Source organism: Taeniopygia guttata, chromosome 2 (genome assembly GCF_048771995.1).
Source record: "Taeniopygia guttata chromosome 2, bTaeGut7.mat, whole genome shotgun sequence".
Lineage (NCBI taxonomy): Eukaryota > Metazoa > Chordata > Aves > Passeriformes > Estrildidae > Taeniopygia > Taeniopygia guttata.
This window is the reverse complement of record NC_133026.1, coordinates 7,499,786-7,522,713: the sequence shown is the minus strand read 5'-3', so window position 1 is coordinate 7,522,713 and position 22,928 is coordinate 7,499,786. Positions and strand designations below refer to the sequence as shown.

The following is a 22,928-nucleotide window of genomic DNA, read 5'->3' as shown; positions in this document are numbered from 1 at the left end:
AAGCTTTATGCACTAAAACTTCAAGTGAAAATCACAGGTTTAGTCTGAGATTTGAGGCAGCAGAGCAGATCACTCTCACCCACAATGACCAGTCCATCACCGTGTTGTCATAGTGCCACTCACAGATCAAGACTTCACTGGGAGAGGCACAAACAGGCTAAAGGATGGATTGTTCCTTGGGGCTCAGGATCTCTAAAGGATGGATTGTTCCTTGGGGCTCAGGATCTCTAAAAGATGGATTGCTCCTTGGGGCTCAGGTGCAACCAGACAAGCTGCAGCAAGCAATAAAACCATCACTTGGTTTCCGATGTGCAATAACTTTCTTTGTGCACACTCTTAGCCCATGGAAATGTGAGGTAATTTGGATTAGCTTAGCCTTTACAGGGCTTACTGCCTGAGAGCTGCCACTTGTGCCTAAACTTTGTGATTTCTGATTTACCAGGCCTTTGCAAGCTCATTGCAAATATCAGGTGTGCAAGCTGCCCTTGCTTGCACTAAATATGCCAGCACTTTTCCAGCAGTGCAGCAAACTCCTGTTCTTTCCAACACAGGAGCTCAGGGTGACTGGGGAATATTGAATATTGCCTGATGGTCTCAGAGATACAAGCTCTTTTCTGGTTTAATGTCCAACCTGAAATCACAGTTCTAATCCAGCAGATTCTTGTGACCAGAGGATCAGATGAACTGAACATAATCATGGAAAACAATGAACAAATTTACCCTATGTCTCCAAGTAGTTTAAAACTACTCCTTTTAGCACAGGGCATAGCACCAAATACTGCTCTGTTTGATATTAAATCCATCATTTATTGTTCCTGAATGAAAACTACTAAATATTTGCATGCCAAAAAAACTGAAATTTAACTTTCTTTAGAGAAAGAATTTTCAACAATCTCAGGAATCTCACCCTTACTAACCTTACTTCCAAACAGACCACACTTTAAGCTTGTTTTCCTCTTTGTGGCTAATTCTATACAAATCATCTTCCCAAAAAATATTTGTGTCCTCAGAGTACACACATGAATAATTTGTTCTGCTTTCATTCATAATTCTGTTTCTTTTAATTTTCTTCCTCAAATTTAGTCCTTTGAGCCACTCAAGACAAGGAAAAATTCTATCTTCCAGGAGCCTGAAGTTTCTCCAGACTCAGAATTTGGAAGCAGATCTTCTGTAATACAAAGCAATAAAATAAAACAGCCTGTGGTGCTGTATTTCTCTTCTAGCAGGAGGACTCCTGTTTTCTATTAAGTAATGATGAATATTTCTTTCTTGTTCACTCCTCCAGGAACCCTCCTGAAACCCTACGGATGTTCTGTCTTATTAAAAGTAGGAAAATTTTCTAGGTATGTTACATCAGCTGTGCAGTTCTGCCTAAACTCAGTGCAGATACAGTATCACACAGGGCAGAAAAGGAATGGGAGACAATACTTCAATTATTATTTCTCAGGAATAAAAACACCAAAGACACAAAAACATCTTTTAAATAACTTCAGTAGATGAAAACTGGGTGAGGTAACAACTAGAATAATACAACTAGAATAATTTTGTGGAAAGTTTTTCTTTTCACTTAGTTGTTTTTGTTCCACTGTTGACCTCCTGGAATTTTATTCTTGTGTATCCCAGGCTAAAGATTTTGGTAATATGCTTGGAGGGGATATTATCATTCTTTTCCATATGAACTGATCCATTTTGCATGGATCAGCTTAAATGATTATGTAGGTCAGAGAATTTTCAGCCATGGGGTTCTAACACACTCTTGGAAATAAACCCACATGCCTGGGTTTAAAACTGCTTCTAGGACAGTTTAAATATTTATACAAGTTGGTAGGACTTTTATAAGGCAGATCCATAAAATCCTGTATATTTGTGATTAGGAAAGTCTCTGAAAGATTATTTCACCCATCTTGACAGATTGCTACAACTTCCTTATTCTATTTTAATTTAGTCTAAATTAAATTGTCCTTGCCAAAATTGTCCCTAAAGTCAGGACAACCTTGTAAGTTTAATGCAAAGTGAAATTAGAGAATCTGGAAAGAAATCAGTTTTTTTGGAGAGCTGCTCAACTAAGTTTATCTAATTATCCCAGCACAAACCACATCCCCTCTGTGCCAGAAACTGTATCAATGCCAACAGAAATGTAAGTTCTAACAAAATAATATATTGTTAATGCATATTACAGAAGATATTAAGATGAATACAAAAGGGGAAAAGATAGTGGAAAGGTGTCAGAGCTGTTGATATAATTTCCTAACCAGTCAGGTAGAAATTACTAAATACACCCTTTGCTATCAGAAAAGAGTTCAGCCTTCCAAATTAAATACGTATTTCCTGCATTCTGACAGCTATGACACTAGAGAGAATGGAAACTCTTTCCCCACAGCTGCTGATCCTTAAAGAGGATGAGAACAAAATTATTTTCAGTTACTCCATTAACTGAAAGGTCTGTGGTCACTCTCCTGCATTTAATGAACCACTGAGGGCTCCATTTGCTGTCAGGTAATGCCACCTCTTGTTTTCCTCTTGCTTTTGTAAGAGGGGGCTGTTTCTGTATGCTCAGCTGGAATCACAAAACAGGTGCAGTTGTTAGGAGGAAGTCAGCTCATGTGAGAGGAATCTGAAGGGCTCATGCACTTGAAAGGTTTTCTACCCACAAGACCAGTTACCTGAATTAAAGATATTACTTCTGCCTACAAATCTTGCTTTAACTCTAAGCACAGCACATTTTTGGGACTGATACAGTGCAATGCAACCTTAATTTAGCCTCGTCCTCCAGCACTGAGGGATTTCTGGTGCAAAGCCCTCCTGAGGGAGTCAGTGGGGCCCACGGTGACATGCATGACTGGAAAGCAGCAGCGCGCAGTGAATGAAGTGCTGAGCTGGATAGATGGAGGAGGAGAATTTCATGACTAAGCAGGACGTGCTGAAGACACAGATGATTTCCCTGTTTCTCATACAGCCAGATTCTGTGATGCTGGGCAAAACATTGAAGTTGAATTTTGCTAAGCGAGCACTACAGTGTTACTTACTTTACAAATGTTCACCTCTGGGACTTTCATACTATTTGAGAAATGCTGAGGGTCAGCACTGCCACTGAGGTCACAGATCTGTGTTTTAGACTCCCACAAAAATAGTCTTTACCTCTCAGTATTTAGGATACATTAGGAATTGTTGCTTAGCTCAGGGAAATAAACCCCTCCTCATGTTCAGCAGCTGTCCCATGAAAACAAATTCATTAGGTTTTCAGAAGCATTCAAAAATTGTGGCAGTAAATGCTAGAAAAGAGTGCAAGAGAAAATTAAACAATGTCTGAAAAGAGTACAGACTAAGACCCAAGGCCATACATTAAACAATGGGCAGAAAATCAAATATTGAAGACCTTTTCATTAAAGGAGTTTGAAGACAGGCGGAGGGGTCCTGTGCAAAAAAAACCAAACACAACCACAGTGACATCCGATCATTTAATTAAAGATGCACAAAATGCTCAAGGAAATTAGAGTAATGAATACAAGAAAAAAATAATGAAGAAATTCACTAATAACAACTAGCACAGCACTGTTGATATTTTTTGAGTGGTCATTCCTCTGATGTATATTGTGATACCATGCAGAGGTATCTAAAGGAGCCCTGAAAAACCTCAATCACCAAACTGAAAGTTTACAGCAGGGTGAGTAATCAGTAGATAAATTAGTTCTGACTAATGTGAATTATCAGCAGCTGAAAGCTTGCACTGCATTGGTGCAAAAAAGTGCTTTTGGTACCCTCAGGTCTGCATACCCTGCACAGCTTTGGCACAAGGGACCCTCATCCCTTGGGCACACACAGCCCTGGGGAGGCACTGATTTAGATCAACTGTTTTTTGGTGGCATGTGAAATTCTAGCTCAAATAGCCTTAAAAATCTTGAGTCTTCAACACATATTAACACTTTGAAGCAGTATGAGTTCTACTGCTTGATCTTTGCTGTCTTGAGAAGTAGGGAAAAAAAAAAGATCTAGTGCTTCACAGTTTGGACATTTTGTTGGGTGAATAATTTCTTACACAATGCCTTTTAGCCCAGGGCTTAGAAAAACCATCAAGAACAGAAAGCTCAAGTAAGATTATAGGATAGAACAAGAACACTTCATCTTAACAGCAGTGTTGAAACAATATCAGATGGCTTTTATTGCATAACCAAAATCTTCTGGAAAATCCACCCAATACAACCCAGGGATTTAAATGCCACACAGGAACAGAAACCAGTTTCTAACTCCCAGTCATGTGCCACAGCCATGGGTTTGGCTGATTTATTGCTAAAGTGCAGCGTGCCTTCCCTCTGCTGTTAGGATGAGAGACCTGGAGGTTACTTTGGCAATTTCCACCTGTCCTGAGCACCCAAATCCACTCCTGTGCACTTGTGCAAAGCTGTCACCTGCATCCTGTGCCTCTAACCACACTGACAGAGAACCACTGTCACTGCTTCCCTCAGCACTCATTCCAGAAAGCACCACTTCTGCTGTTCCCCTCCTGCACTGCTCAGAAAAGGAGAGAGCCCTTCTCCTCTCCTGTCGGAATCTGTGGGGTTGATGATCCCAACACTGTAGAAAGTCTCTGTCTTTCTGCCCCATTGCCAAAGGAGAAGCCATAATTCGTCTGTGCTGGTTTCAAGGTTGTTTATTCTGTTTATCTCTAACATGTTCTGCTGCCCTGCCGCAGCTCTGTCCTGCAGGGCAGCGTGTGGGGCTCTGCCCTCAGTGGGATGTTACAAACATTAAATACCAGAAACTACCTGTGCTGGATTTACAATAACGTGCCAATATCTGTCACCTACGTTGAACAGTGTGTCCCCAGCCTGAACCAACAGAAAAATGCCAACACCACAGTGAAACATGGAGGGCATGAAGAAGGAGAAAAAGGACAAGACACACACAATTTCCTCCATCTTGTCCCCTTTGGACCCCTCATCTAGAATCCTAAAATTTTACTTTTGCACCCGTGCCACACTTAATTATTACTTATATCAAACACTCAGGGCCTGTAATTCATCCTGTAAGATTGAAAACTCTTTTCCACGGACAGAGATCAGAGACAGTGTCTCTGGGGGCTCTGTACAGGGGGGTTCCTGACCCCCTGCCATGGTCCCAGGCCTTCCAGGGCAGCCAGAGGGATGCCCTGGGTTCCCACACCCTCCCAGTGCTGGAATAATTGGTAAGAAATTTGCTGCCTCAGAGCAGTGCTGCTACATTAAAGCTCTTCCCACGTATGCATGCCATCACTTGATTTGGAGAAGTGGCTGCATTAAACCACTCTGTGCATGGGTCAAGTTCTCACAAGTGCTCAGGGCCATACACAGCAAAGGACACAGCTGCTCTCAAGCCATTCCTACACTGGCAACATTTAGAGCCCACTGTGAGTTTGAAAAATCAGCCCTGGGGTTCTTGAGGGGAAGAAGCTAACAGGAATTGCCTGACATTGCCCATGGTACCACTTCTTGGGTAATTTTTACATTCTCCATCTGCTGAGGAGCACAGCCCTTCATCCATCCTAGCACTCTTACCACCACCACACTCAGCCATGTTCACTTTTCCTGTATTCTTTCCAACTCTCCTGTGTTTCCTGTGCTCAGAAAGGACAGGACAGAGGATTCCCCTCCTTGGTCTGCAGCAGCAGCCAAGAGATCAGCCTGGGAAATGGGGTTTGGAACAAGGCTGAGAACCAATTCCAGACTTCTCACCAGAGTAATGCCACGCAGTAATGGGCAGTTTTGCTCCTCCAGGTGGAGCCTCTAAAACAATTTGTGTTTCATTACTCAAACATTCCAACACATGTTAAACCCACTCTGAACCCACAGAGTGAAATGAGCCATTGGAGGGCACCAGGTGTGTTCCTACATGAAGTGAACTCTTACTCTGCTGTTTGTGAGTCACAGAGAGACTTTATGAACTTGTGTTCATAAAGATGGGCATTTCTGTCACGTGAGCAACACTGCTCCTATGGCCTGATTTGTATTAAAAAAGGAGAATACCCAGTCAGTGTTTGTGATCGTTTGAATGTATTGAGCTACTAAATTCTCCTAAAATCTACAGCTCAGGTAGTCTGAAGATAATATTCACACACTATAGTGGTCCTATAACAGAAAACAAACTGTCTGATAGTCTTCTGAGTTTCTCATCCATAGGCTTTTCTTTGCAAACTGTCTTTGCTATGGCAAAGCTTCTGTTTATGGAGGACTCTGGAACTCTGTGTAGAAATGCTAAAGCCAAGCAAAAAAAAAAAAAAAAGAAAAAAAAAAACCCAAAAAAAACCCAAAAAAACCCCTCTAATTCTACAACAATAAGAAAAAAAGAACTGCAATGAATTAGACTTTCCCCCACAAAATATTTGCAGCATAAATGTCTAAAGATGCTGCTGCCCTCCTAGTGACAGACCTCTTGACATCTTCTTTCCAGAAATGAAAAAGTGTTTGGCCCACAGGGGAGATAGCTGGAAATGATTAGAGAAATATCATAGACATCTGACACAAGTTGTTTGAAATGCAGCAATCAAGGGAATCTCAAATAAATCTGACTGAACTATCTTAAAAATGCATTCAAAGGACAGATTCAGCCCTGTATAACCCATTTGACAGTGATTATTTTTTTTAAACAAACACAGAGTCTGATAACCTTTACCTCATCTGGAGATTCTTTGAAAATGTGTTTAGCCTGTATAATCAAAACTGAGTTCCTGATACCTAGCTAAGGCAGAGACCTCTTCACTGGCTCATGCAAAATTTCAATAGATTTAGTTGAAAAAGTGGCCCTTATGTTTTCTCTGCTTCATAGGGAAAGTATACTATCCCATAAAAGTAGGATTTCTGAGATCTAGCCTAAAGCTAGATATAACTTTTACCTTTACCCAGTCTTTCTAGAAGACTCTTCAATACTTCAATGCTCAAGATAATGAAAATCTTGTTATTTCCTGCCTAAAACAATTTATGACCAGATCAGAGCCATCAATTCTTATTCCACCAATATCCTTCATTTTAAAAAACTTTACTGTCTCCAGAGAAGGGTCCATTGACCTGAATAAATGAGAATGAGTGATTGTTGAAGTTGATCAAGAAAAATGCTGGAAATGCCTCAGTCTGACAATTAAATATTCTCCTAGACAGATATCCTGAGGATAGACAAATTCTCCATTTCTACCACTATCAGCAGAAGGGAGAGCCCAAGTCATGGAAAATTCTCATCTCCTGCTTTGATAAGAGATAAGACCTATTAAGTATAAAAAGCCTCTTTACCTTTTAGTCAGCACACAAATTTACATTTGGAAACTCTGAAGATTATGTCACTATGGTGCAAAGAACATATTTTGGTGCTGTACCTCACTGGAATTCTCTGAGCTCCAGAGGAAGAAAAGAGAAGCAAGCACTAACTATGAGATATTTTCTAAGTTTTCATGAGAAAGTTCAGCAATGTCAGCAGACAAACTCTCAAATAACCCGTTTTATTAAAAACTGCCACCAGATTTCTTCCCCCAGTCTTAGAAATTTGGGGTATCTAAACTGAGGCTAAGAGGCTCAGTTTCCAAATATCTGGTTGCCCATTTACCCCTTAACTAGCCCCTGCTTCACATTCATGAAAACAAATGAAATAGAAAAATAAACCAGTCACATTTTCTTGTTTGTTTGGAAAGTCACAGCCAGCCCATGTGAAAGGAGGCAGAGGGAGAGAGGGAAGGCATTCCCTAATGCCCAACATGTATTTTACAATCATCCATAAATCATCCTTCTTCTGTTTGTAGAAATGCCCTGAGCAGAACAGAGCAGTCCTGAAATGGTTCATTACTTACAAACATTTGATGAAAGTGGATTCAGCTTTTGGTTTATGATCCAACATGCTGGAGGAAGATGAGTTTTCTAGATGAGACACAGGCTGTACACACAAACCAAACTGCTCCTTTCTGCTTTTCAGTGCTGTCCAAGGTGCTGGGTTAAAGAAAAGCCCAGGAGTGGGCTGCTGCCAAAATGAGCCTCACAATTACCACTTATCCCTGCTAGAGACATTGATCCTTGTGAAATTCATCTTCACAGAATTGTGGCAAATAGGAAAAACCTCTGTTACACATATCCTTTATAATTTTTTTCTTTAAGCTACTTTAAGTCTTGCAGTTTATTAGTCTTTCCCTCAATTATGACCTATCTCAGCAATCTGCCTTTCCTGCAATGCTCACCAAACCTTTCACAAAGGGCCCTGGAGCTGCTGATTGAGTTGTCTCACAGAAGCCTTGCTAATAGTATAGCTTTGGAGTGCTTTTAATCATTTTGTGAAGTTAGGAAATTCTCATCTATTAAACTTCAGTGGACCACAGAGAAATTTTATGGCTTGTCACCAATTGAGATCAGCTGAAAGGGAAGCAGAATGGTGCTTCAAATTAAATTACAGTTTTTCAGGTTGGACTGGCACAATCTGTCTTCAACAAAAGAGGGACCTTGTGTGGAACTTTTAGAGCAAATTCAACCCTCCGATTCACACTGCTGCTCCCTACATTTTTGCACAGAGCTGCCCAGTTACAAAGCTGACTGTGGCATTCCCAGGCATCCTTCCAGCCCAAGGGCCGTGTATTATCTGCCAAAAGCCCATTTCCAGAGAAAAAGGGGCTTTCTGGAGAGCCCCAACTTAGCACACACACACAGAGGGACAGTGAAGGAACATGGTTATAATTTGATGGATTTCACATGCAGATTTACTGAGTGAATCTGCACTGAGTGTGATTAAACTGGTTTTAACCTTGCTCTTAACCTTCACCTTCTCTGCCCAGTGCCACGAGGCACTTCTCTGTAGCTGATCCAAAAAGAAGAGAGCCACCACGGAACTGTGCAGTTGTTATGAGCACCTCTGGGAGACAGGAAATGCACCCTCATGACCCAACATGGAGAAGACAGAGGATTGCCTCTCTTTTGCCTCTCCTCTAAGATCAAGTTTGCCCATCACCTGGAAAAGAACAACTTATTGAGGAACAAATAACTTGCTAATGACTGAATTGCAAAAACAGAACAAAACAATAACAAAAATAACAATTTGGGCCATGTTTATATGTGCTCTGAATTTACATCCTGTGAATGCGCTGTTACCTTCTCTGAACATTCGCGGGAATAGAATTTCAACCCCTCCTGAATTTAAATGGTCACAGATAGTGAAGGTGCTCCTGCCCAAGGGAAAGATGATTTTTAAGATCTCTTTCCAACCCAAACAATTCTGTGATTTCTATGGTTCTCCTAGAGACCTTGCCAAATATGAAACACACCCCTCTATGCAGCCCTGTAATGCAAACACAGTTAATCTAGGCTGAAAGTACACCAAAAAAGAGAGTATATTCTAGTGTAAACTGAAATTTAAAATGTTTTCTAAGCGACAAAATATACCTTGAATTTGTTAGTCACATTTCAAACATATCATAAGGATATTTTTTTCCCCTAAGACTGCAGGTGTAACACTACATAGCTAGTCACAAGTATTTATTGCATACCTTCTTAGAGAAATTATAGAGGGGGAGAGAATGAGAACTATATAGATTTTCTGTCAGGTATTTTATAAAGATATCAAGTATTTGGTGAATTCTAAAGAGAAAAAAAAAATGGAAAAAGTTATCATAGAACCAAAATATAGCAGAAATTGCTTCTAATCCCTTCCCTCTGGAGGCACCAGAACACTTCATAGAGGTGGAATAAGAGTAGAAGAGACATTTCAGGAAAAATCATCAAACAAAAATGTCCAGATTTCCAGATTACAAAGAGCCTGCCTTCCGGTCAAGAATGAGCTGCTAGATTAGGTTGTGTAGAAGGAAAAGGCAAATATGGAATATTCTGTCTCAGCCGCAAAAAAATATTTTGCCCTATATCAAAAAAAAAAAAAAAAAAAAAATTAGAAGGAAAATTTCTTATCTTTCAGTATCAGAGCTGGCTTCCAGTTCTGTGCCTCATGGCTTTCCTCTTTCTTCTTTCTTTTTCCTTGTCCTTTGTCTGTTTCTCATCCTCTTGTTTTTAATCTTGCTCCCAGGATCTACCTCAATCTTTCCCCCAGAGGCAAATTAAACTGAGGACATTGATTGAAAATTCACACCCAGGCTCTTAATGAGTGTGTCATGGCTGTGTCTCCTTTTGGGCAAAGGAAATCTCAGAAAGCTTTTAGCACACTAAAGCTGCCAGAACAGCCCAGACACTTCACGCACACAGAAGGCAGAAAGTCTTTGAAAAAAGAAAAAGAAAAAAAAACCTTAGGGACAGCAACCACAAATTACTCCATTCTGCCCATCTTCCTTTCCATATTTGCTTCTCTTTTTTCCCCTCAGCGGCCTTTGCCACCTCCCAAGGACATGGCTTTTAACCCAGACAACCCTTCCATCTATCAAAAGCCTGACATCCGTGTTCATGCTTCCCCAGGACCAGCCTTGTCCCTTTACCACATTAGTCCACGTTTCCCTTTGTGACAACTCTTGGCATCTTTCCCCTCAACCAACCACTGCTCCCTTTTCCACAACAGGAAGCACTTTAGCAGCCAAAGCACAACAGTCTGATAACTGCTCACCCACTATCATGTATCTTCTTATTATCTGCTACATTATCCTTATCTAATTGCATGCACTTTGGCTCAATCTGACATTTTCAAAACTACAGATGCTTATTAGCTTTTCTTAGCTAAAAGAAAAAAAAATGTGCATTATAGTGATTATCAGTTCCTGGCAATGCCTGTGAAACATTGTAATGAGAGAGACCTTTAACCCATCATAAACAAGCACAATCAGGGCCTGTTTTGGTTATTAGCAATGCTCCTATAAATGTTGCCACTGTCAGAATTAATGACAGCACTACTAATTATTAATAATCTCATGTTTCTCTCCATGGGTTCTTTTTAGGCTGAAGCTTTAGGCCCAAAGCAAAAATTATTTAATTCTGCACCCTTCAAAAGGAAGCCACAAATGAAGTCACAGCCTTGATTCCTTCATGGTACCCAAGAGATGCAGGTCCTGCCTCACAAAGGTAAATAACTGGCTGAAGGTCATGCAGCAGGTCAGTGGCAGACCAGGAACTGCAAGACTTCCCTAATAGTTATTCCAGTGCTCCACCACTGATCCATGTCCCCTGCAACAGAAGGTATCCAAATGTGCCCAGAAACCAGTGAGAAATGCCCACTGCTTGAAGAAGCCTGTTTCAGTCTCACCATCCTCAAACACAGAGAGTATAAACAAGGCAAGTACAATAGTCGGGGTTACTGTGATCCTAAACCTTGGCTATGTCAGTTTTAATTAATTACTCTTGTTTGCAGTGACTCACTGTATGTGTTGTGACAAGTGTTGGTGCTGCAGTTCATAATGGAACAAAGCAGCTGCTTCAACAGCACCCACTTTATCAGAGACACCATTGTGAAGCACTATAATACCTTTAGTGTTTTCTCCATGTGTCTCCTCTTGTATCTGGCATTACACCAAAAAAATAATAACAAAGAAAATGAAAAGGAAAAAAAAATGGAAAAAAAGTTAATATAGAGCAGGTAGAGGAACTGTATCAATAAAGTGCTCAGATTCAATGTGCCTGGCAGTAAGAGTAGCAGAAGTGAAAATCTTTGGTTCACTATAAAGTATTTATGTGTCTATGGCAACATGGTTGTTGATTTCTACAGCTTCCCTGAGAACAAAGTAATAGAAGTTCAGTCTTTTAAATATTGCTTTTCTTTTCTAGTACCTAGATGAAATGGAAATAGCAATAGAAATAGAAAAAATCAAAAGCAAATCATATTTAATACAGGTTATACAGAAACATGAGGAGAGATTAAGCAATAAATTACAAAAAAAAGATAGGATTCTACAGTCACATGAAACATAATCCCACAAGCAATCTCTGTAAATCTCAGAGCTGTGTATGCAATAAACTTATCTTGGGACAATCAGTCTCTTATGCAAGAGGTCAAACTCTATTTAAAGCAGATCCCAACATCCCCTTTGCACTCTGCTCAAGTCTGCTTGGGCTTTCCCCTGAAACACGAGATAACCCAACCTGCCTATCCTGAGAGGAGGGCAGGGACACAGGCAGGAGCTGAACTTTGCAATGCCTGAGGGAATATCCCTGGGAAGTGGCTGGAGTCACCTGGGTTTTGCTGGGATATCCATCCTTAGGTGCCAGGGCAGAGACATAAGGGTGCCAGCAGCCCCCTGTTAGACAGGGAGGAAGAACTGACTCATGGCTGCCCAGCTGTGCAAAGAACCACAGAATTCTCCTCCCTTGAGGTAGAGCTGAGGGATAGGAGAGAAGAAGGGATGAGCTGTGTTTCCTGCCCCTATGGCTTGTAAGGAATTCAGAAGTCTTGGGAGCAAACTGGAAGAGCCCTCCACCCCAGAGCCACCTCCAACACCACCCTACCAGCCAGCAGCAGCTGCCACAAGATTCCCTTTTCTGTGACCTGGTACAAACATAAGTGTCTGTTTTGCTACTGTTAGCAGCTCATACTTTTTCTTTTGCCAAAGGCTGGCCTTATAAATAAAAGCATTTTTTAGTTCCCCTTAGCCAGAGGCACTGCAGGACACTTGAATTCTTGTTCACAGACACAAACTGTAGAGACTGGGCTCTGCAAACCACTGCTTATACCCTTGGGAAGGGACAAGAGGCAGCATCAAGCCTCCTGCTGTTGGACTTCTCCCCGTGCCCCTGCTGGAACAGCAGGAAAGCAGCAGGCACAGGGACCCTGTGCAAACCTCCTGCAGGGTCTGCTCACCAAGTGCCTTCAGATCTAGGGCTTGGAGACGGCAGCAACATCTGTAATTGCTCAGTCTGCATGGGTTTCATCTCTCCTCTGACCAAAACACCACAGCTACATTCTCTTATAGAGAGTATGAGCTTATTTTAATGGAAAATAAGGAGCACAAACATGCTTTTGTCATAAACACTTTAAAATCAATGACTGTGGTATAACTGGAGCTGAGGTTACCAAGCATTTCCCACTGCTGCATTTCCATTTCATGTAGCTTTGTATATCCAAAAGAGAAAGCCTGGGGAGAAATTTGCATTTGCTTTTGAGTTCTGCCTAGACTGAAAACTGCTTGAAATGCTGGAGCAGATGCTATTGACAAATAGAGAAAAGAAATATAAAAAGCCCCAAACCACCCCCTCCCTGAAATATTATAATGAAAGCATTAAGATACTCCTGTCCTTCTCTTTGGTTGCTTTAAATCTCCTTTTGCTCAAAGCAAACTCCAAAGCCTTGAAAAGCTAGAAAACTGTCAGAAATGAGTGCTAGATACAGCAAAGACTTAAATGTGCCAGACTTCACAATTAGTTTTACACCTGTAAGAATATCTGATATGGTGATAACTGGAACAATTTTTAGCCTTAAAGCCCCTGGGGCCCAGAACCAGAAACTGCAATAGCTTACAGCAGACCATTGCTGCTGTAGAGCTGAGATGAACTGTCCATGTGACTCCTCAGCCTCCAATTTTCCATCTGGAAAGTGAACATAATAATAATAATAATAATAATAGCAGTTTTAAAAGGCACAGAGACTGCAACTCCTGGAAGAATCTATGCAATAGCTGAGCTCTACTTAACAAGCACCTTGTTTAGAGTAAAATAATTTACACCTCATAAGTGATAAACAATTAAAAACCATATTCAGTTTTCCTTAGCAGAGTGTCACAAAATTGGCTTTTTCAAATTACCTCACACACTTCAGTACCTCTGTGTAAACTTAAATGTTTGCAAAAGAATGAGGACCAGACCCCTCTCTACTTCTCCCCCTGCCTCCATATTGCAAGTTCCCTGAGGCTTAAAAAATTGCATTAATCTTTGCTGTAATCTTTGGGAAGACATTCAAATGCTATTTTAACAAAATAAACGATGAAATATCTCAAAATTAAAGTGCTTAAAAATTAAGATGTAATTAAAGCTCTGGTTGTGTGTGGAAAATTTTTTTTCCCAAACAATCTACAGGTGGAAATGTTGTGAAGGATTTCCTTTTCCACTACAGAGAAACCACTGCCCATTTCCCCTTCAGAATACTTTCCTGGATTGTCCCACCACACTCTCCCTCTGTTCCCTCCTGCACTGCTCTGTCCTGCAAAACATCCACGAGCCTAATGCTCGTTCCCACTCTCTTTTATATATATATAAATACTGGCAGTAAAGATTATGACACTGTGATCTATTCCTATAGATGAATGTACACACAAAATTTGCTTTAACTCAGTTAACTCTCCCACACTGAATCTTACCAGTATCAAATACACACAATTTAATGAATACACATAATATTTTCAAAGGTGCATATATCAGTAAAAAAAACTAACCCAAAAGAAGTATTTGTGCCTCTAACTATGAAATATATTCCAGTATGTATTTTTGCATTTGACCACAAATCTTTTCAAACACCTTGAAATTACAAACCTAAATTATTTTCTGCGTGTGCTTTTGAAAAGGCACATTATCACAACCAGTAAGTGAAAACAAATGAGTGAAAGAGGCTTTTGGGAAAACATTGGCTTTTTTTTTTTTTTTTTGGCTTTCTTTCGGGAGAAAAGAGAAAACATTTCCTTAGAAGGAAGGTTTGTTTCTTCCTTCCTTCTTCCATGTGCTTAAAACTACTGCTGAACCATTTCTTATGATCCTGAAAAGAAATATTTCCACCAGAAGGTGAAAAAGAGAGTAACAAAACTGCCTGCAGTTCCATCCGAGCTAGAGAAAGCAGGGAGGAGTTGAAGAACCCCCACGTGTAGGTGTGAGTGTGTAAACAAGGGGGTTGTTGATGCTTCCCTGGAAAAGCAGGAGAAGCCAAGGGCTCCATAGGAACCCTGTGATCACCACACGCTGCCACCCCTTGGTCACGGGATGAAAATGCTCACACCTCACAACGCGTTGGGAATCATCCTGCACATCAGGAAAAATCCCCCAAAAATCAACCTGCATTTAACCAATTACAATGGGAGACTTTGCTGCACCAGCACAAGCATAAATATATTAGGCCAAAATAATGTAAAGCTTTTTATTTCAAGGGACAAAATCTGCTGACTCCCAAAGAGCATTTTCCGAGCTGTGACACACACCCTAAGGACTGCCTTCAGTCTGGCCTTTCCTGAAACAAAAATAAAACAATTAAATGGAGAACAGCACATACTCACTGATTTTTTTTTTTTTTCCCCACCTCCTATGTCTTTAAAACCCCTTAGAAACCAACTTGAGCTGATCCAACCCTGGGCTCAGTCTCTGCTTTCTGCACTTGAGCTCCCAGCTCAGAAAGAGAAAGAACATGAGCCGAGTACTCTGTGTGAAGCACCCCAGCCTATGGCACAGTTCACTACTATTAAAGAGATGATTCAGCCTCTCCACACAGTTATTTCTGAATACTTAAAAATACATTTTCTCTGGTAGATTTTTCAGTGTGTGCATCATCACCATGCCTAGTGAAGACTGCAGAAACAGAGGCGGTTTTTAAACTGGCAGCAAATATCATAAGTTTGTTTAATTATAGATATAGCCATAAAAGTGAAGTGTAAAAAGTGTATCACTTGCAGATCAGTGTCCAGTACTCAGTAATCACAAAATATATGGTGAGCTTCTGTGCAAATATAACCCATGATTTTAATAAGGTTTGTAACTATTCCTTTGCAATTTTTATTAATTTCAAAAGGTGACCTTACAGAAAGTCAGCGGGGCCTAACTATTTCCATGGAAATAACCATTCCCACTCGCTGCATCTTAATGGCTGGAGGATAACTGAGTTCAGCAGGCAGGAACTCACCAAGAAGAGTCTAGGAGAACCTTACAGACTTAAGAATAGGAGATTCTTACAGACTTACACAGTTGGTTTTGGCCATACACACAACAGTGCAGATCTATAGATAGAATTCTGGTTACAATTAATGTTTTTATAGCTTACAACAAAGTCAGGATTTATGCTGTCCCACAAACTCTTCTGTACAATCAATCCATCCATCTCTTAAGGAGAAAAACACCCTAGTTTTGAAATGTCTGTTGCCTGAAGCTCAGGCCTCAACATTCCTGAGGGTTCTGTCCCTGACACATATTTCTAGGAGGCAATATCTCTTCCTGTTAGACAAATAATGAACTGAAAATTAAAACTTCCAATTACATGCAACAGCAAGTCTGACGTACCAAATTACTTTTTTTTTTTTTTTACACTGATGGCTTTGATTCTCACTTTCTCAGACTCACAAAGCATATTTGATTTGCTAAATCCTTAATTTATTCAAGCACAAAACACAGTCTTACTGAGGCATCTCAAAACTATCTGTATTTATATTTAATGAAAAACTTCTCAAAAGGTAAATAAATCTGAATAATCAATTGCAGAACTAATAAAGTATGGCCAAATGTAGTTTTAAGCAAGTGCAGAAAAGAATGAAATATTCAGAATTCAGTTACTGAAAGAATATTCAGAGGAATGAAAGCTTTTGTACTTTGGGACTGACTTTTTTAATATGCTTAAGTCTCCTATTAAAGCCAATAAGAGTTCTGCCTAGGTAATGAAACTGTAAGAATACAGCATGTGGCTCTTCATATAAAAAAATGTTATGTTTCACTAGAGGATTCAATATTTTGAACAGATAACTTATCAATTCACTTTAAAAAGTACTTCTGTGAGTGACTTCTAAAATGGATCAATATTCCACGATACAGGAAAGTGTTGAATTTTTTATGCACCTGATTAATGCATTGTTATCATCCCAGTAATTAAAAGGAGCGGCATTACACACAATCAGCATGATACATCTTACTCAGCACCTCCTGGCAGTTGCCTGCAAAAATTAAACTCATTAATCACTGTGATGCCAAGAAAGAAACCTGGAAAAGATGAAAAAGTTCTATTTTATGGGAAAACAGTTCTCAAATCAATGTGTAGGAGAAAATCCCTTCCACTATACAATATGCAAAACATCTCATCAGTCTAACAGGTAAACCAATCAAAATTACCATTTAAAAAGGTAACCCCATCAATCTAAAAAAGAGAATTATGCTAACAAAATTGTTCATAACCTGGTATACCACCACACTAAACTGAATGAAGAGTTCTCAGAGATGTTTCCTCATCTAAATAAATGTAGTGGAAAGCTAATCTTGTAACAAGGTAAGTATGTCATGTGAATTTGGTTTAGAGCTATTGCAATAACTTTAATATCAATAATGCCACTAGGAGATAATAATAAGATAATAAGAGCCAACTAGGAAGTGTTTTTCTTGGGTCATTTACACAGAACCTAGTTTCCTTATTACTCCTCTTGTAAATAACATGATTGTCCCATCAGATGAAAAATTAACATGAAAAATTTGCAAGACTTTATCCAGGTTTTGTTCTGTAGTTAGGTCTACTATGTAGATATTTTTCATATAACTATTTAAAATTCTAAAGAATGCTGTGACCTCTACTTTGCTGTATTTTTATGTTACTAAAACAATATTCTCAAGTGTTTCTCAATGGTGTCTGTAAGTCTTCAATAGTCACATAAAATCATTACTGATTTTGATTTGAATTTTGTTAGGGAGTTACTACCTCCTTTTAACCCTTTATATATTTCAAGCAGTATTTTTCCATCAGTAGTACTTCCAGGGGACAGAAGGCTTACTTACAATACTGTGACCTTCAAAGGCAACATTCTGTTTTTTCCTCTGTTTTGTTCTGCATTGAAGTCTGTGCTGGTGCTTAAAAATACACCACACATATTTCAATAGGAAAAGTCATCATCACTAACCCATAAAATACACTCAGTTCTCTCCCTATTATTAATCACGTGACAAAATTAGGAACAGAACAGTCTCATTCTTAGGTTTGTTTTGATATTTCCAACTGTGGAAAGTGAGAAAACCCTTTGATTCTATATGTTTAAGTTCTTGGTTTTCCTACTACATTGATGTCAAAAGATGAAAGACAACGTGAATGTCCCACGTGTGCGAAACAGAAAATATAAATCTAATCTTAGGAAAGAGTTTCCAGTGCTGTCTCCTTAATCCCTTCCCCATGATGAGCAATAGTATGTACTCCTGGCACCCTGCACAAATAGACCACTCTCCTTATACTTGTCCCATGGTCTTTGTCAGCTCTCTGCCTCAGTTTCCCCCTTTCCTCATGCCCAGAGCTGCATTTGCTCATCCTGAGCGAGTGTGATTGCTGCCACTCTGTCTCTGCTGCTCTTGCCACAGACAAGGGCAAGAGATCACTATCAGCTCGCCCCAGCAGCTCCTGGGGGTGTCTGGAGAGAAAACAGCTCCTCTGACCCGGGACAGAGGGTTCGGAACACCGGACAGCTCCTCTGACCCGGGACAGAGGGTTCGGCACCCCGGACAGCTCCTCTGACGTGGGACAGAGGGTTTGGCACCCCGGACAGCTCCTCTGACCCGGGACAGGGGGTTCGGCACCCCGGACAGCTCCTCTGACCCGGGACAGAGGATTCGGCACCCCGGACAGCTCCTCTGACCCGGGACAGAGGGTTCGGAACACCGGAGAGCTCCTTCTCACCTGGGATAGAGGATTTGGCACCCTGGACAGCTCCTTCTGATCTGGGACAGGGGGTTCGGCACCCCAGAAAGCTCCTCTGACCCGGGACAAGGGGTTCGGAGCCCCGGACAGCTCTTCTGACCCGGGACGGGGGTTCGGCACCCCGGACAGCTCCTCTGACCCGGGACAAGGGGTTCGGAGCCCCGGACAGCTCTTCTGACCCGGGACAGGGGGTTCAGCACCCCGGACAGCGGGTTCGGCACCCCGGACAGCTCCTCTGACCCGGGACAGGGGGTCGGAACCCCGGACAGCTCCTCTGACCCGGGACAGGGTGTTCGGCACCCCGGACAGCTCCTCTAACCCGGGATAGGGGTTCGGCACCCCGGACAGCTCCTCTGACCCGGGACAGAGGGTTCGGCACCCCGGACAGTTCCTCTGACCCGGGACAGGGAGTTCGGCACCCCGGACAGCTCCCCAGCCCAGCCCCGCTCCGGTTCAGCACCGCGGACACCTCCGGCCCTCCCGCCCGCTCCTGCCGGCGCCTGCCCCGCGGGCCAAACCCCGCTCCCTGTAGCACACGATTTAAAGGCCATTTCCACTGGTTTGGCACGATTTCATCATCCCGACCTGAACGAGCCTCTGCCAGAGACCACCAGCTCGGGTTTCCCAGTCTCTGCTGCAAGGGCGCCCCTGTGAACTGCCGACCCAGGCCAGGGGACTTTCTCAGACAGGTTGCCCCCTTTAGAAACAATTCCTACTAAATGTCCACGTGCGTTAAGGAGTCACCCCAAATCCCTGCTTCTGGCCACACTTTTTTGCACTGCGTTGCAGAAGACACTGGGCAGGCACAGACAGCCGTGTCCCTCGACAGGGCCCAGCAGTACTCTTCACTCGCACACCTCGGAATGGATCGGGGAGGGGAGGAGGAAAAGAATAAAAGGGAAAAAAGAAAGAGAGAAAAACTTTCCTTAAAGGACATTCTTAATATTATTATTTTGGAGCCTGTCAGCAGAGAACACTCGCACATGCTAAACTGCAGGCTTTCCTCTGCTTCCGCGCTCAGCGCTTCTGGTGACCACAGAAGCGGCTCCAGACATCTGCTGTCTGCAAGTCCAGGAAAGCGAAATTAAAGCAATGAGGAAAATGTGCCTGAGCCCAGCCCTGGAGGTGGCACTCCGCTGGCTCGCAGCGACACCTAGAGCTCAGCACACGGCCGGGAAGGGCCCCGTGTCCCCAGCCACACCGGGAGAGAGTCACGAGTGGGTGCTGGCGCCCGGGGAAGGGCCCGGTGCCTTCCTGCACTTAGCCAGGGCCAAGGGGCAGCAGTGCCAAGATCGCTGCCGGTGAGCAGGTCACAGAGAAGAGTCAATCGGGTCCCTGTCACTGCTGTTCCCCAGGGCTGTCAGCACTCAGTCATCTCGGGGAGAGGTTTAGGTCGATTGGCCCCATCGCTGACAGAAGTGCATTTGCTCTGTGGTCAACAAAAGTCTTTACGAAGGGACGGGGGAATGGACAGGGATTTAAAAGATAATCCGAGGACATTTCCCTGCATACACAACTCTCTCCTCGGAGTGAAGCAGCCCTGCTGTTGTGGCTTGAAGCTGTGCCTTGCTTGGGAAGGCTCCCAGAGCCAAAGCTAAACCCTGCTGCAAAGCTAACGCGTCCCACTCGGGCAAGAAGTATTTTTAACAGACACAAAAATTATTCCCAACTGCAGCCATTTGCTTCCCCTTGTGTGTGCTTCCACAGAGGCAAAACACACTCAAATCCCTCTGCAAACCTAACACCAGCCAGCCATACGGAGCCACATGTTTTGATATATCACTGGCCCTTGTTCTCTCAGCCTGTCCCCTTCCTCGCCACCCCGAAAGAACCAGGAGCAATCAACCCAGACTAGTTTAACTCCATCGGACACAGCAGGCAGCCAGAGGCCCGGATTAGTCACTCGTTACTAAGGCGATATGCAGATGCACCCCTTGAAGGAGCTGAAGGTGCGTGGCCGAAGTTTTCGGCTTCCCTGCGGGAGCTCACCCAGGGGCAGCGAGGAGGGGGGACAGAGGGACCCAAAAACAGCTGCGCAGGGGTTAAAAAGTTTCCCTGCTGTCAGGTTAGGAGGAGACCGACAGGAAAGCGAGGAGGGAGGGGCAAGGTGAAGACTTCTGCCCCGCGAGAGTGTTAAAGGGTAAAATACAGAATAAAAATAAAAATAAAATAAGAGGTGGGGAGCCTTGTCGCGTAGCTTGGGGGCAGCAGGACGGAGCTGGCACTTGGCGTTTCCGAAGGTGCTGCCCCCGTTGTCCCAGCCCCGCTCCATGGGAGCGGAGAGCCGCGCAAGGAGCTCTTCTTGCCCGAGGGAACGGGGAGAGCTGCGGGGACAGCGCGGAGGCGGGCGGGTCCAGGCTCCGCTCGACTCCCAGCGGGCTCCGTCCCGTACCATTCCCGGCACTTCAGGGCAAGAAGAGCAGCGCAAAGAGCCGCCTGGAAAGAAGAGCGGACAACCCGCAAGAAATCGCTGCCAGCTCAGAGGGGCACACAGCCATCCCGCAGGACGGGGGGCGGGGAGGGGGGGGCACCCAAAACCCAACCCAGCCCCACGCGAACGACACGGGCGCTTACATCCTCCTCCTCGCAGTCACTTCGCGGCTGGTACTGGAAGCGGGGCCGGCTGCTTTCCTGTTGCAATGGACGCGGGGTCTTGCCGGCAGCGCCGTCCTCCTCGCTGCTCTGGGCGCCCAGGAGGTGACTCGCTTCGGGGGGAACGGGGAACGAGCGGGAGGTGTTGATCTTCCCGCTGAACCGCTGGTACAGTGAAGCCATGAAGTCAATCCGCGGGAAACGAGGGAGAGGGAGGGCAAGAGAGCCGCTTCTTTTTTTTTTTTTTTTTCTTCCCCTCCTCTCTTCTTTTTTGGCTACAGCATGCTACACGCGGGTGAGGATCAGTCCCACATCAGCGGGAGGGATCCTGCTCCCCGGTCCTCTGCACCGGCACCCGGAGAGAAGCCGGGGGGTCCAAGAAAGCAGAGACGGGGGAGTGATGAGAGGAAGAAGAGAGAAGATAGACAAATAAATAATAAAACGCAATCGAGCCGTAACACCACAGGCCCCGGGAATGCTGCACCATCCAGTGTTGGGAAGGAAAAAAAAAATAGAAGAGAAAAAACAATAACCAAAACACTCCACGAAGACGTACCCCCGATAATGGCGCCTGAGTGGATCAGCATTAAATGTGCTTTGGGGGTGTGCGTGTGTGTTTGCAAAAGCAGGAAAAAAAAAAAAAAAAAAAAAAAGGAAGGGGGGCTGGCTCAATCGCTGCTGTCAGCGGCTCCCCAGGCAGAGGTGGCGGAGCAGTCGCCTCCGAGGTCGCATACCAACAGTGTGCACAAGCAGAGTGACAGAGTGTGTGAGACGGAGTGGAAGAGGCTGCGAAGCCTCATTCAAAGCACGTTGCTCTTCTTGGGAAGGAGGGCTCTTCTACGATCATCTCCTTTTCGGTACCTTCTGGTTTTTTTTTTTCCCTGCCTAATTTTTTTTCCCGGGGAAACAACTCAAAAAAAGGAGGAAAAAAAAAAAAAGGCAACAGACACCTGATCGCCAGCAGAGAGAGAGAAAAAAGAGGTGGGGAGGGGGAAGGCGAGGCTGGGAGGCGGGACCGGGAGCTGGAGGGGCTCGGGGAGGCCGCTGAGCGCGGAGTGGCTCCGAGGAAGGGGAGAGAAGGAGGGCGAAGCCTCCCCACTGCCCTGCCCTGCCCCGGCGGGCACGGCTCAGCCCGGCAGGCGGGCACTGCCCGGTCCCCGTCCCTCCGCCCGTCCTCCTTCGCCCCGCGGCCGGGGAGAGGAGGGAGAAGAGGGGGGAAGATGCGTGTTTTTTTGGAGGTGGTCGTTGTCGTCGCTTTTTAAAATAATCCGGTAAATCGCGTCTCTTACTATTTTTGTATTAATTCATTTTTGCTGCATTAAAACGTGCTTCAGCGCCCCTCAGTGGAAATCCGCCCAAAGCTGCTCCCGGCGGCTCCGGCCGGGGATAAACAACGGCGACCCCGGCGCCGGGGATGGATGCGGGGCTGGGTTTGGGCTGGGGCTGGGGTCGGGGTGGGGGTCGGGGTGAGATGCGGGAGCGGGACACGGTGGGATGTCCCGGCACTGCCTCGCCCGGAGCCGCCAGTGCCGCTCCGCAGCCCCGGAGCCGCGGGCGCCGCTCCCGCCCCGGGCGGGGACGCCGGGCACGGCTCGGGCCGCGGAGCTGCCCGCGGGTCCTGCCCCGCCAGCCCAGCGCGGCTGAGAGGGACAGAGAGGGACCATTCCTGCTGCTCCAGCACCAGACAGCGGGTTTCCATAGCAACAGATGCTCGGGTTTAAAGGAAAGTGGCAGAGTTGCTGTCCCTTCTCCTGCCCTCCAAAATCCTCCCTTTTGACCTCTGAATTTACCAGAGATATTGTGATCATAACACACAAAGCATAAACCGGTGTTTGCCCGTTCCC

The 22,928-nt window shown here is 44.0% G+C and overlaps 1 protein-coding gene across 3 annotated transcripts in view; it reads right to left on the bottom strand.

Moving 5' to 3' along the window:
- Positions 1-22,928, bottom strand: part of DPP6 (dipeptidyl peptidase like 6) — a 545,428-nt gene that overhangs the window by 381,332 nt on the left and 141,168 nt on the right. Inside the window, exon 1 of one of the 3 annotated variants that reach the window (XM_002189663.7) lies at positions 21,067-21,737. The exons of the other annotated variants lie outside the window; for them this stretch is intronic. Coding sequence (XP_002189699.4) covers positions 21,067-21,267 — 201 coding nt within the window. The 5' untranslated portion in view covers positions 21,268-21,737. Of the gene's footprint in view, positions 1-21,066; positions 21,738-22,928 lie in introns of those variants that run through there. 3 annotated transcript variants of the gene reach the window in all.